Raw genomic sequence first — 15,749 nt, 5'->3', positions numbered from 1 at the left:
TCAAGTGTACTTTTACACTTGGTCATTTTATGTATCTTGAGTACCAGGATTATATCTGGACAGGGATTATCCACATAAACATGAGAGTGTAAATGCACCAATGATGCATTTGAAGCAGATATAAATCCAATCACTTAAACCATTTAGGAGGTGATCTGAGATGCATTTTATTCACATACTTGTCAAAATGCATCTGTTTCCCCAAGCTACATTTGACAAAATTTTATAAATGTTAGCCAGAATCAAACCTATCTAAGTTTTAAAATGGATAAAAACCTTGGCACCTTAACCTAACCCGAGCTCAGGATCAAACCGGGGACACTGGAGCTGTGAGGCAGCAATGTGAAGCCACCCTACACGCCTAGGTTTCTTGTCTTAAATGGCAGTAAGATGCTATGAAGCATGTAAATTGTAACACACAGGCCAGAGGTTCAGTATAAATCAAATCATGGGTGACATACAGCACTGTGAAAAAGTCTTAGACACCCTATTTTTTAGTACAAACTTTGTTATAGATTTTTATTTTATGACTTCTACATTATTGATTCAGTACAAAAACGTTTTAGATTTCCAAACATTAATTTTCCAGCACAAAATTAAATATTACAGAAAAATGTTTGGATGTCAGTAAAGAAAGCAGCAGATTACATAAGAGAGACTTTTCAGACAAAAAACATAATGAAGGCTGCTGGGTTTTGCTGCAAAAATAAGAAGAAAGTGTGACAGTCAAAGTCTCCAGAAGAACTGTGACTGGTTCTGCAAGATGCTCAGTAACACTTACAGCTCATTTCCTTATAAAACTGCACACATTGTACCTGAGACTACTATTTTATTTTTAAAGCGAAGGATCGTCCCACCAAATATTGACTTTGTTTCATTTATTACTGTTTACTGCTCTTTACAGTATTTTTTTATGTAGAAACATTTAATTTCATTATTTTTGAAGGCATCTTTGCTCTACAGCATTTCTTTGCGTGTGCCTAAGACTAAGCACAGTACTGTAAATCATAGAAATAGGCTGAGACAAGCTTAGCAATCTTGAATCTTCAAAATTTATCAGAAATAATGCTGAAATTAATACTAAGATGTATTTCTTTATGAAATATAAAGAATCATAGCATGTATATTAATTATGGCACGCCAAGCAGCCAAAGAGGAACTAGATACTGTATGTACACCTTGATATAGAGACCAGCTTTTGCAAGACACTGCTTATCAGTGTGCAGCATTTTTCTCAGTTGAAGATTAGACTAAGGGATAAGTGCTGGAGATTGTAAGTGTATTAGATGTAAACCTTCACAGTCAGCAGAACAGCAGGGCTCTGATGAATAAAAGTATTATAGCTTTCCTTAATGTGATTTCTACTGCAGGGAAGCATTATGCTTTAAGTGCAATGGGTGAAGGCATAAAACAATTTAATGGCATTATTTCAAGTGATGAATAGTCACTGCAGGAGGCATTAAAATGCTGTGAAAAGCAGAAAGAAAGACTGAAAGAGAGAGAAATACCTTCCTCATTTGTCACTAAGATTAAAGCAGGGCAACCTGTTTTAAACCTCACTGTTCTGTAAAAGCAGCAGTAATGAAAGTGATTGTCAATGACCATCAATCCAGATCAGTATTTAGGTCTTTGCAGAGTGATATGTTGTTAAACTCAACTTAAAATTGCATCAGGACCATAAAACACACAACAAGTCCAGTCCTCCACAGCAGCACAACGTGAGGAGCATCCACATTAGTGCTGATCCTTCCTATAGGCTAGTGTCCTGGGTCCCCTTACTGTCCTGCCCTCTCTCCCTCCCTGCTCCACATTACTCATTTTTATTTATGGGTCAGACACAGAACAGGTTCCCCTTTCTGCACTGGGTTTCCCTCATTGCCTTGTGGCATTTCCCTAAATATCCTCAGTGCCCCTTCACTGCCACGCATCTCTTTCACTGTTTCAAGCTCCTTTCATTGCCCTGGGAAGCTCCACATTCCCATGTCCCTCCCAATGTCCTGGGTCCCTCTTACTGCTCTCACTGTCTGTCCACAGTCAAGTTCATGGGCCGCTCGCTCTCAGCACTGATGCCGTCTTGCAGGTTCACCAGCCACTGACTGTAACACAAACACATCTCTAAATACATTTGCCAATCAACCACACACAGGTGCACCCATGCATGCACTACTATGCTCCTTCCCCTCGCCTGCTCCTCCCACTCATAACCGCCACTTGACCACACCTGCGCTGCCACAGGTTTTTTTTTTTTGCATCCAAAGTCTGTATGTTTTATGAAAAATTATTAATACGAATAAAAATTGGATAGTATCGTTCCATTTTTACTTTATCCGGTTTTCCAATAGATTACATATTGGATGATTAAAATATAAAAAAGGTATATACAAAATAATGATCAGCACAACATAAGTGGACGATTTTATTTTATTTATTCATTCATTTATCTTCAGTAACCACTTCATCCTGATCAGGATCACAGTGGATCCAGAGACCATCTCAGGAACACAAGGCAGGAGAATTCACCCCAGACGCCAGTCTATCGAAGGGGACCACGCACACACATTCATTCACACCTATGGGCTATGTAGCACAGTCAGTCCACCTACCAGCATTTTCTTTTTTTTTTTTTTTTTTTTTGCACAGTGGGAGGAAGAGCTTTGAGACCTTGGAGAAAACCCACGTGAACACGGGGAGAAACTCCACAGAATTTGTGAGGAGCTGTGCAGCACCAGTCCTACCCTCTGTGCCTTTTTATTTTATTTTATTTTATTTTATTTTATTTTATTTTATTTTATTTTATGTTTGGAGGTTTTGTTTTGGTGTTTTGAAATGTATTTTTTCAGCTTTATCAGCTTTTTCACATAAAGTGCCATTTTCAATTGGCAGGACATAAACTTTTAAAACACACTTTTCTTTAGGGTGATTATTAAAACTGGATTTTATGATCTAGCGCCACAGCCACAACAGAACTGACTTTGACAGATATTATTCCTACAGAATTTCATGGATGGAATGAAATATAGCATTGTCCTCTCTCACTAATATTCACTGCATCAATTAGCTGTTTTTGTTACACCACAAACCAGATCAATGTGCATTCAACCACTCTGTGCCATTTCACCATAACTGATCAATAGCTCTTTTTCTGTCTCCTTTTTTACAGGAATCTTGGGAAATCCGGATTGCGAGTATCATGTTTGGGGCTTGGTGAGTCTTTAGCCAATTATAACACCATCATAAGACTCTGGCTGTGAGCTTGAGCTCTTCATTTTCCGGTTCACAGCAGAGAGCTTCTCTCTCTCTCTCTCTCTCTCTCTCTCTCTGTGTCTCTCACCACTCTCTCTCCAAGTGCCCCGACTAATCAATGGCTCTATGAATAAGTGATGAGCCAGTTTGGAAACAAAACTGCAAAACAAAACTTAAAATAATCCTATTATTTGAGCTAGAGCTATCATTTGAGTACAAAAAGCAACAGATTCATGAATGAATGAAAAGTTCCTTCTCCTGTTGCAACAAGTCAGATTTCAATCATCAGCATCCATTGTGTCTGAAGCATTGCATAATTCAATGCTTTAACTGGCATCTGCTCAGCTAATCCTCCTGTTAAGCTTTCTCATATTAATGTTTAATTTATAACCCATGACAGACACAAAATGCTTTGCAGTAATTAGCTCACACAGCTAAGACACAGCAAGACTGAAACGAGTCGATGGCAAATAGTTTTCTCAATAACATTCCTGCGTGGAGAATGAAAGCTTTAATGTAACTTCCTTTTAAGGCGAATGAGATTTAGGGTGGAAAAACTACATGGGTCTCTTTGGTTTCAGAGATTCGAAGACCATGTTACAAAGACCCTGTTCCTCTGATGCAAACATTTTCTCAGCATCTTGATAATCTGAGGGATTTATGCAATGTTTTTGGTTCCTTTTGTATTTCCTGTTTTGATAATGCCATTGTAATAACCCCAAACGCAGGTTAGGAATTAATTTGCCTCTTATTTCTATTTAAAATAAAAAATAAAAAATAAAAAAAATATGATTGCTATTCTTTGATATGAAAATACACTCATAAGCAATTACAAACCATTAGACACAAATCTACTGTTAATGTATATTTAATAGGTCTAAGTGTTGGGGTGTGTGTCTAATAAATCTAAATCTATCAGTATAAATCTATCTGTATAAATAGATCTATCTGTATGTTTTGAAAATGTGTGCAGCAGTTATTGATTCTAGGCTGGGATGTTACACTGAGTCTCTGGACACTACTGATGCAATACAAAAAGGCTATAAAAACATTTTTTTAGTCTGGGTCACTCAAAATAAATGGAGGCATATGGTGAGCACAGCTTTGATACTAACCAATTTGAAAATATAATCACAGAAATTCAATTCAATTCAATTCAATTCATTTTTATTTGTATAGCGCTTTTTACAAAGGTCATTGTCTCAAAGCAGCTTTACACAAACAAAAGTAAAGTGAAGTGTGTGTGTGTGTGCCGTCTCTGATGAGCAAGCAGGGTGACGGTGGCAAGGAAAAACTCCCTGAGATGGTGATAGGAAGAAACCTTGAGAGGAACCAGGCTCAACAGAGAACCCATCCTCATATGGGTTTACACTGTAGTGTGCGTGTGTGTGAGCACAATGTGTGTTGGTGTAGTCCATGGAAAACAGCTGAAGCGTTTTCGTGGCAGTATGAAGCATTGCCGGTGGACAGGTCCAGAGTGAAGGGGGGGAGGTCTGGATCACCGGCAGCTCAGGAGTGTAGCTCGGCAGAAGGAGAAGGAAAGTGGTTAGGTACACTCACAGTCACCGTGTGGAGATAAAACTCAACATCCACGAGTCCCCCAGATCTACTCCTTTGATAAAAACACTAGTCGCTAAATGCTAGGTTAAATAAATAAGTCTTCAACCTCGACTTAAACACTGAGACCGTGTCTGCTTCACATACATTAACTGGGAGACTATTCCATAATTTTGGGGCTTGGTAAGAGAAAGCTCTGCCCCCTGCCGTGGTAGGCAGAAATATGTTTATAGAATATTTCAAGACTGGAAAAAAACATTACCTGGTGAGTCTGTGTCCACTGTAGCCTCAGATTCCTGTTCTTGGCTGACAGAAGTGGAACTCAGTATGGTCTTCTGTAGCTTATCCACCTCAAGGTTCAATATGTTTGCCTTCGGAGGTGCTTTTCTGCTCACCACGGTTGTAAAGAGCGGTTATTTGAGTTACTGTAGCCTTCCTATCAGCTCAAACCAGTCTGCTTTGCTGTAGCCTCTCTCATCAACAAGGTGTTTCCACCAGCATAAGTGCTGCTCACTGCATGGTTTTTTTTGTGTGTGTTTTTTACACCATTGAGGTTAAATAACATAACAGTCCACTTGAATTTTATTCACCATTCAGACTTGGCCCACCTGTTGCATAATGAGTGGGAACTGCTACAATAAGCCTTTGTTTTTTTTGAGAGAGAACATACATATGAGGACAGTCACATACTATAATAAATGACATTATTGCATTATGTGGATCTGACAGGGACAAAAAGCCGGGATTGCTACAGCAATGACTCAATCTTTCCACGCAGGGCCACATAAATGTTATGAATCGTGGGTGTTGTAGTCTGTGGATGAAGTTGATATAGAAATAACCAGATCTGTGAGGGTCAAGCTTTTCACACTACTGCTGATGATACTCTCTATACATTAACTGTAAAATACTGATACAGTTCTAGATGGATTAGCATTTTCTGCACTGATTCATTATGTAAGACCAAATGGGATTAGCATACATGCTATCAGGATTGAAGATTTTTATTTGAATCGTCAAACAAAATAAACTTTACAGCCAGAAATATCAATGAGGCAGACAGCAAATAAAGGCTTGTGAAGACCTTGTATGGAGCCTGCCAGCTTTTTTCCTTTTATAAGTTACATTCGGATTTTTGTGTTAAGCATCTCAGATGAGGTACAGAGGAAATGACAGTTCACTGCATCACTGCACACTAATCCATCAAACAGCCTTACTACTGTCTTTTGTATGTTATCACATTCTAAACTGTTTCTTCTATTTTGTCTGTTATTACTGTTTTGTACAAGGAATTTCTTTCCCTTTCTCTTTCAGGAACATGGGTGACATTTGGGGGTCAGATTTCCGATGAGGTGGGAACATCTAACAAACATGCATACACAAGCAGTAACATTTCATTTTAAATAAAAGATTCATCTCTCAGGGAAACAGAGCTCATCTGCAGCTCCAGAAGCCACCAGGCTCTATAGTAACACCACATATGAATCATTCTGTGGTGCTCTCTTACTAACAATAGCTATATTCTGCGTGGGTTCTTGCTGTCTCTGACATTCACTGGGGCATAGACACAGCCCCATTAGTCAATCATCCATCATAAAGGCTCCTGCAGAAAGCTCATGTCCCCAGAGGCAAGGTCTCTGGTGTCCAGTCACATCAGTGTGGCTATCTAATCAAATTAAGGTTGAGATTGGAACATCCCCTTTTATGTTGCCCTATAGTAAGCTGTCTAATTTAATAATGTCTATAATTGTCGCTGTTGCCTTTATGGTCAAATCCACACACCACCCTACAGTCACTGTCACTCAGAATAATAACACACACATCATGCACATCATCAGAGAGAGAGAGAGAGAGAGAGAGAGAGAGAGAGATTACAGATTTACCGACTCCTATCACCCAGTATGTTATTATTATTATTGTTACAGCAGTTGTATTAGTTGTTGTCATAATTTTTAATGCTTTGGCAATATTGTATTTGATATATTCAATAATACAAAAGACCTGATCTGAATTAAGAAAGAGAAAGCGAGAGAAATGGCAGGGCAGATTTATATACTCATCTTGTTTTACTCTGAGTTGCTATTTGCAAGAAACATGCCAAATGAGAGTATGTGTTATTATTAGCTATGACAGATGTGCCTAATTTATGTTACATTACATAATAACGCATCTCTGAACAACTGCTATTTTTATCTTAATGAAGACATTGTGCATAGACATTTTCTCCAAAATACAGCACAATACACTGTGTGAATAATATTAGTGCTAATGGCTAGTGCACATCTGATTTAGTCACTGCTTATGTACATACATACATATCTATCTATCTATCTATCTATCTATCTATCTATCTCTCTCTCTCTCTCTCTCTCTCTATATATATATATATATATATATATATATATATATATATATATATATAAAATGTGTGTGAATAATATTAGTGCTAATGGCTAGTGCACATCTGATTTAGTCACTGCTTATGTACTTACATACATATCTATATCTGTATATCTATCTTTCTCTCTCTCTCTCTCTCTCTACATATACAGTATATATATAATCATTTCCTGTTTGTATAACTGTCTGGGTGTGTTTGTGTGTAGGTAGCAGAGCAGCTAATGACTATAGCCTATGAGAACGGGGTTAACCTCTTCGACACAGCCGAGGTTTACTCAGCCGGGAAGTGAGTATGATCATTCTGTTCTGTCTGTGTTTACCACCGTCTAGCATAACTGACCTTGATGTGTCCTGATGTTAGAACACACAACCTACTCTCATGAATAACTGGATTTCATTTTTTTTTTTTTTTTTTGTATTTCAAATGAATAATGCCAGTAAACCTTCACTGGCCATTAGCTTAACCTTTTCACTTTTGATTCGACTTGACTTTTTCATATTATGCCATTATAAACATGTAAGACAATACAAAGGCTCTGTAACACAAAACTACAGAAAGTGCAATAAGTATGCCAAGATTAAATATTTGCTCAAATTGCTGCAGATTCTAAGACTGAACAAAACTGTCAGTTAGCTGAAGTGCTTTTGTGGAATGGACTGGACTGACCTAATAGCTCTTGAGTGACACAAGTGGATAAGCATCTACTCTATCTCTCCTTTGATCAGGAGATTGCTTATCATCTATGGCTGGAAGTCTGAGAGAAGATATATAACCTGATAGTAGCATCGTGTATAAAGTGACTGTTAGTTAATGCCCTTCTCCAAGCTCATCTAGCTGCCCTGTGACACTCTGAAATGACGTGGTGGCTGGATTCCCAGGTCTCGTCACCCTCCCAGACTGGTAGCTGTCATGCAATAGAGGAGAATGAGCTGAGCAGAGACTTAGCCACAACTGCAACTGAGAGCAACCTGTGTACAAATAAATAAATTAAAATAAAATAAATTAAATAAAAAATCTGACTGCCATTTGCTTATAATCATGAAGATAAATTGCGACCGTTCAAAGTAAGACTGGTGGGAAGCAGGCGCAAAGGCAGGAGATGTGTGTGTATATAACCAACCGAGACATAAAACACCTGTTATTCGGGCTATTGCAGGAAATCTGATTACACTGATCTCACAGCTAATGCAATAGCATGCCATGCACATTTCACTGTGAGCTTCAGATTTCGAGAATGAACATAGACAGGAATGTCAAGCTTCATGCTGAATGTTTTCGGTACAAATAAAATGTATGAGATTAATTGTCAGGGTGTTGAGAGATACTGTGCACCCAGATACACACACTTACACAGCTATCTAATTTTTAATGTGTGTTATCCTCTCCATAGAGCTGAAATAATTCTTGGAAATATCATCAAGAAGAAATGCTGGAGGTATGAAACCACTGGGCAGAATTGCACTAACACTATATATTGCTGAAATGAAATTGCTAATCCATAGCTTGTTACACTGATGTGATCTGTCACCATGGCAATGTGCAAAATTGCATAAATTATTTAGCTGAATATGTTTTGGGTGGAGAGAGTGTGTGTTGCAGTATATGGAAGGACTACACTCTTCTTATTGTTGAATATGAACATACACTAAATGATTTGAAATGTGTCTAACTCATCTCATGTCTATGTTTACTTTGATTGGCCCATGTTTGATGTGTGTGTGTGTGTGTGTGTGTGTGTGTGCATCTTTCTTTTCAGGAGATCAAGTCTAGTGATCACTACTAAACTTTACTGGGGAGGAAAGTAAGTACATTAAAAACAGGATATCACTGTGATGCTGTGTTGTGTAGCTTTATATAATTATTTAACAAAATAACACATCCCAGAATGTTTTATTTCACTTGTAACATACACATTTTTATTTATTACAAAACAAGGTGTCATTTTTATCACGTTACAGTTATATTTGATGTCATGGAATGTCCATTAAATCGGATAATTCCTGCTATTGCTTATGTTAAAGCAGCTATAAACAGTTATTCCCTCACCAGCTTCTCTGTTTTGACTCTCACTCTTAAAGATCATAAGATAAAAGAAAAAGCATGTCACATGCTCTAAGGTGTAAAAGCAAAGCACAAAGCCCCTTGCCCAAAAGACTCTCCTCTCCCCTGAAAACTTGCAGCATTACATTTGATTTACAAAGTGTGACATGACATCTAGGAGCTGTGCTGTCACCAAAAATTAACCAACACCTGACCAATAACAAATGAGAATGAATAGCACAATGATATACCTAGCTTGAATCGGTTTGAATGGACAGGTCATCCCAAGCCTATCATGTGTGTGTGTGTGAGTGTGTGAGTTGACTGACTCTGTAAGGTATAGGAATGCTAATCTATATGCATTAGCCACTAAGCTGAAGATCAATTCCATCGAGCAGAGTTAGAACTCCTCCAATCAGAGCAGACACACTTCTAAAGTCTCTAACGCTCTCTCATAACAGTGGATTAGGCTGAGAGGTTCACAAAATAAGAGAGAGCAAAAGAGAGAGAGAGAGAGAGAGAGTGATGCAGGGAAAGCAAGATGAGGAGTGAGATTCCGTTAAAATTACGACAACAGAAACACTGGTTCGTTGCAGATGAAGATGCATGCATTCAGAATGATCAGATCTGGTTCAAAGTCTACTGACATTTTGTTGTAGCGAGTCAGGGTGGATTTGTGTTATAACCTTGACAACATTTTTTCCACTCATCCAAGAGTCTTTATCAGTTCTTAACTCGATTTGACAATCGATTTGAGCAAAGCACTTGGAACGTCATCCAGGTCATTTTAAAATGTGGGTCTGGTGGCTTAAATGACATCCAAAGCCACAAGAAGTAGCTTAGAAATGTCTTCATGGTTGTCACTCAAATCCAACTGCAATGATTTACTAGCCACTTCTTCTAATAATGTTCCCCTCTGGAAGGCGATGGTGGTGAATCTCTATTAGGCAATGGACCTGAGTGACCGTGATATTTTAAAGGGCTAGCTTGCAAACACGGTTGTTTTAAACAGGCAAGTTCTGCTCATTTATATCTTACTTGACTGAATGTTAGCAAAAGTGCCAATACGATATCCAACAAGATGCTCATTTAGGTCCCCTATTATTATCCCTGTATAGCTAGCCCCTTGGATGCATGATTCTCAAGCATAATGTTGGCTTTCACTTCTATGCTGATGACAGTTATATTTATCATGTCAGCCAGATTCACTGGCACAGGTGCATTGTCATACTGGAACAGATTTAGGTCCCTTAGTTACAATGAAGGCAAATCATAATGTTATAGCATACAAAGACATCCAAGACAGTTGTGTTCTTTCAGGTTTGTGGCAACAGTTTGAGGAAGAACTGCATATGGTTGTGATGGTCAGGTGTCCACAAACCCTTGGACATATAGTGTATGTCCTATTATGATTATTATCATAAGCTTTACATAGGAAGATGGGTTATGTGCAATTTTTACAGGTGCTGATTCCCATAGTGATAGTCCATGGGAATTTTTATCTATACAACTGATCCAGTGCCAGCCAAAAATATGTATTCTTTTCCAATAAAATCAAAGGTGGTTTAATCAGTTTAGCGATTATGATAGACATCTTCAATTTTAAAGGCAGATATTCCTTCCTGTATTGGAAAATATTTTCGACCACTGCTACAAGATATCTTTGTAGGCATATCTGGAGAAAAAGCAAAATCCTGTTGATTAAAGAAGATTTTATAATGATAGACAGGTATATAGCCTATTTTTATATTCACAGATGCCACAGTATCATACAGCTTATAGTGTTCCATAACTACTCACTCTGCCAGTGGTGATTAATAGGTTAGAAATGATGGCAAATGCATGAGTTTTTGAGAAACTTTCAAATATGATATATCCAAGTCAGAGGTCAGAGCGGAAGTGGGATTGTAACAGTATTATTTTTTGCTGGAATATCATGTATTGTATTAATGACCAAGTAGAAACTGTGACATTTGAACAGCCCTCTCACTTGTAATTCCTCTACTGAAAGTTTCTCAAGAGCTCTGATGTAGTCAAACTGAAATCATGTGATGTCACAGTACCCATAGAGCAAATTATGAATAAGAAAAAGTAGCATGTTGCAAGCCTTTTCTATTTGCATATGATATGTTATTAAGGGAATAGTTGGATTATTAAAAAGTGAATTTGTTTTGTGCAGTATTTTGGGTCAAATTGTACACTTTCAGTTTTTCAGCACTACTGGCAGTAAATCACTGGGGTCCCTGGAGGATTCTGCGCACCCATGGCCTGGGTTCGATTCTCGGCCAGGGAACCAACCCCACACAACACACGACAGTGCACTCCCAGTGCCGGTCCCAAGCCCGGATAACAGTAGGGAGGGTTGCGCCAGGAGGGGCATTCCGCGTAAAATCTGTGCCAAATCAAATATGTGGATCAACGATCTGCTGTAGTGACCCCTAACAGGAGCAACCGAAAGAAGAACAATAACAACAACTGGCAGTAAATCACTGCCTACACCCTACCTTACTTTTAAAATAAATGTGTCATTAACCAAACTATTTTTAGATCCACACAAAAGCCTAACAAACATATGCATAATGTGAGCGTTTATTTTTTCTAACGTCAAGCAGTTGTGCGAGCATTCTGAGCATGGACGTAGGAAGTCCTGAGTCAGAAAATACTAAGTTGCTTGTTGTCATGAATACAGACTGAGTGTATCTACAAAGGGGATGAGACATAAACTGTACTGTCATTCAGGAAGAGTTGACGTGCCACATGAGCATACAGAGATTGTGCTTCAGTGCTTTTTTGGGTTTTTTTTTTTTTTTGGATATTTTGGAAAAGAATTTGTAGTTGCGATTCCTTCATGGTGAATGAGCAAGTGCTACCTGTCAGCTCACATCCATGAAACAGTGAGAGACAGAGAAAAACAGCAGACTATTCTAGGTTTTATTTGGAAGGAATTCTGACATGAAAAGTTCAATATGATGCTGAGGTCAAGAGTTGGATGTCTTACCCCCCCCTCTCTCTCCCTCTCTCCCTCTCTCTCTCTCTCTCCAGAGCAGAAACAGAAAGAGGTCTCTCAAGGAAGCACATTATTGAAGGTAGACATTTTTTCTGTCCTAATTGGGTTTTTTATATTGCATGGCGCCTCCTCCACATTGCTTTGCTCTTCTTTGTTTTCTTTTCTGATTGATCCATTCATACTGCATAATGCTGCAAGAGCTAGCTAATCCTGAAAACAAATGGCTAAAGACTCTCAAAAGGGCCCTCTTGAATACACACACACTGATTCATGCTGCCTGAGAAAAAAAATATGGAGGCGATGCAAAAAACATGCTAGTGTGGGTTCATGTTTTAGACGTAGTTATATTGTCGTCAACAACATGGCCACACCTTAGCACTGATTCTGTTTGGGAACCTGTTCACTAATTAACATTAACAAATGACAGTTGCTCACAGTCACATGAAGACAAATACACAGCTATTGTGTAACAAACTGTTAGAGAATGTTATACATAGCTGTTTGACAGTTTAGCCCGCCTACATGTAGGCAGTAACTTCATGGGGAAAAAAATCCACCAGAATTAATGTTATGCCAAGCAGAATAATTACCTGTCTGGCAGAAGTAGAGCTCTGCATCATATTGACCGAGCCAGATTTCTTTACCCTGTCCTCCTTCTTCATTTGACAAAACTGAATATTTTTTTATTTTGCTCTCTAACATTTTTCTATGCTACCTATCATTGGCATTAGCCTTCCATGGTCTTATCTTTCTAGCATTTTTGCACTTTCTGCCCACTTCCTCTACCTACGCTCAAAATGACTGACAGTAATACAAGGACACCTCGATGTGTTATTGGTTAACACATTTGCAGTCCCAGAGACTGTGTTTTTTTCTTTTCTCAGGCCATCTAATTTATTAACAGCTGTTGGAATGCAACAAGAATTTAACCCTTTCTTTAAATGTTTAAAATTTACACAATGTAGCTTTAATAAGTGCTTTTCTGTTGTTGCTCCTTCCTACAGGTTATCATCTATCATCTATCTTTGAACTCTATAGTACAGAAATTTAGTCGCTTGGAAATTCAGTGTTCCTGTAGTTTGGAAAATCTCTCCCAATGTTTGAGCTTGGAAAGCTGTGTTTTGCTTGAAAAGATAAGCTTTCAGGAGTTTTGTAAGCCTAAAGTGCCCACACGTATACAAAAGAGCGAAAGAGTCATAACTGACTCACAGCTGATTGGCTGGGTCAGACAACAGGTCACTCTGAACTGCTTTGGTAGTCTCAAGTGTGAATATATGAGCTGCTCCTTTTGCTCGAACACCGAGGCTTCACAAAAATCATGAAAATTTGTGCTTCCAACCATTACAGACCAATTAAAACTAATTTCTAGAAGAATAGTCATTACTTACATGTCATATTCTACTAATACATCACATTTATTTTAATTCAGCTTGGTTATTTATTACCGAACTAATTGTAAAGTCCTAATGAATTGAACACATGTGTTTATTCAGGGAAAGTAAAAAAACTGCCATACTTTCTTCCTAAAGAATTGTGTTTAACACTTGATTTACAGTCTTGGGACTGCGGGAACAAGGAGTATGCAGACTAAATCTATTTCAATTTCATCAAATCATCATTTATCAAATGATGTTACTCACTTGATAACTATTATTGAAAACTACATTAAGATGATGTCAAATCAACATATTAGGTATCAACATTATCAGCTTTTTGTGAAATTAAATATTAAATATTTTTTATTTGATTTATTAGGGTTTTTACTGATGTGATGCAAAATATTTCATTCAAATACTATTGTGATCCTAAGACACATTGTTAATGGCTGAGATCTCTCAATAACTAAGACCTGATGTTAACTTAATTAGCAGATCCTGTGTTATGCTTCATTGTCGATACTGATTTCAGTAAAATGAGGTAAATTTCATTTTCACTATTTTTTCACAGTGATGTGTGATGTAATCTCTGAGCAATATCATTTGGCAAAACGGATTTAGGGTTCCATAACTCGTGAAGTGAAAATAGATGTCTGGACAATACTGCAGCTCGTACTGGCATTTTTACAATACACTAATTGATTCTGTATAATAATATTTAAACAATTATTCAATATTATGCATATAGACAGATCTTATCAGTTAACAGCCGGTATACTTCTGTGTAAATTGATCTTTATGCAATATTGGCACATTAAGGAGTTGTTTTAATATTAGCTCACTAAAGCTAATGTAGTTCCACTTATTGAAGAATTATTATTATTAAAGAATTCATACCCAAAATTACCACCTAAGCAGTAGCCTGTCTTAAGTCATATTCCAACTAGATTAATTTTACATGGGGAGGAAGGGTAATGTATTTATTACTGGTGTATCTCTGGGATTTTAGTCCTGTCCGAATCCATCATGTAAGTCATTTTTACATACTGTGCCTTCCTGTGTCTGGAAAGATTATGCTGCATTTTAGTCAAGGGTTTTAGTTGAGTTATTGTGTTCCTAACACAAGTACAGCCGAGCTCTACAACAAGCAGTGATAATAAAGGTCATAACAGTCAGATTGCATTAAAGATATGAAGTTATGTAGTAGCATAGAACTTCTGGTGCAACAACCATTCATACATCATGAAGACACTCCTATCTCTGTGATCTATACAGAGATCATTTATAATTACAATAGATGTCCTTCTGCAACATTTTAACAGATTTATATCCTTTTAGTGTATATTTAACGTATAATATTAATTAATCTAATGTTCATCATATTATTCATATTCATATTATGAATTAATCTAATGTTCATCTATCATTATATATAATGTTAAGATTGGGCTCAGATCTTTATATGATATAGCATTATCAGTTAAATGGTGACTTCTCTATTCAAACAAATTTGGTGTTCCACAAGGCTCTGTTCTAGGGCCAATGGTTTTTCCCCCGTATATGCTCCCCTATATATATCTGAGCGCAATTATTCATAAACATGGTATAAATGTCCACTGCTATGCTGAAGACAGACAGCTACACAATATGGCCAAAGGTTTGTGGACACCTGACCATCATATCCATATGTGCTTTTTGAATATCTCAGTCCGGGTTCTGTCCCCCGCTGCTGGTATAATAACCTCCACTCTTCTGGGATTGTGTTTCACTAGATTTTGGAGCTTGGTTTTTGTCCATTCATCCACAAGAGAAGGAGAAGACCCAGATATGGCTGTGATGGTCAGGTGTCCACATACTTTTGGCCATATAATGTATATGTTTCAGCTAAACCTGAGATGACAGACACTAGCTTAATAAAGTTGAGGAATGTGTAAAGGACAGTAGACACCGACACATGCTAACTTACACCTACTTAATTCTCACACACACACACACACACACACACACACATACACACACACACACACACACAGTATTAGTTTGTTCATCTCTTTCAACCATTATGACAGCATTAGAAAGCTGGAAATCTCTTGTTTGTCCCTTGCGAATGCCAGAAATAGCTCTA

At 37.7% G+C, this 15,749-nt stretch overlaps 1 protein-coding gene across 1 annotated transcript in view; it reads left to right on the top strand.

Moving 5' to 3' along the window:
* kcnab1b (potassium voltage-gated channel subfamily A regulatory beta subunit 1b) overlaps positions 1 to 15,749 on the top strand; it is a 56,007-nt gene that overhangs the window by 13,200 nt on the left and 27,058 nt on the right. The window contains exons 2-7 of the mRNA XM_026925508.3: positions 3,161 to 3,204; positions 6,115 to 6,152; positions 7,407 to 7,486; positions 8,592 to 8,636; positions 8,958 to 9,002; positions 12,284 to 12,327. Of these exons, the coding sequence (XP_026781309.1) occupies positions 3,161 to 3,204; positions 6,115 to 6,152; positions 7,407 to 7,486; positions 8,592 to 8,636; positions 8,958 to 9,002; positions 12,284 to 12,327 (296 nt within the window). The remainder of the gene's footprint in view (positions 1 to 3,160; positions 3,205 to 6,114; positions 6,153 to 7,406; positions 7,487 to 8,591; positions 8,637 to 8,957; positions 9,003 to 12,283; positions 12,328 to 15,749) is intronic.

The sequence above is a fragment of the Pangasianodon hypophthalmus genome, chromosome 21 (genome assembly GCF_027358585.1).
Source record: "Pangasianodon hypophthalmus isolate fPanHyp1 chromosome 21, fPanHyp1.pri, whole genome shotgun sequence".
NCBI classification, from domain to species: domain Eukaryota; kingdom Metazoa; phylum Chordata; class Actinopteri; order Siluriformes; family Pangasiidae; genus Pangasianodon; species Pangasianodon hypophthalmus.
The sequence above is the reverse complement of the archived record's forward strand: the minus strand, read 5'-3'. Positions and strand labels throughout refer to the sequence as shown.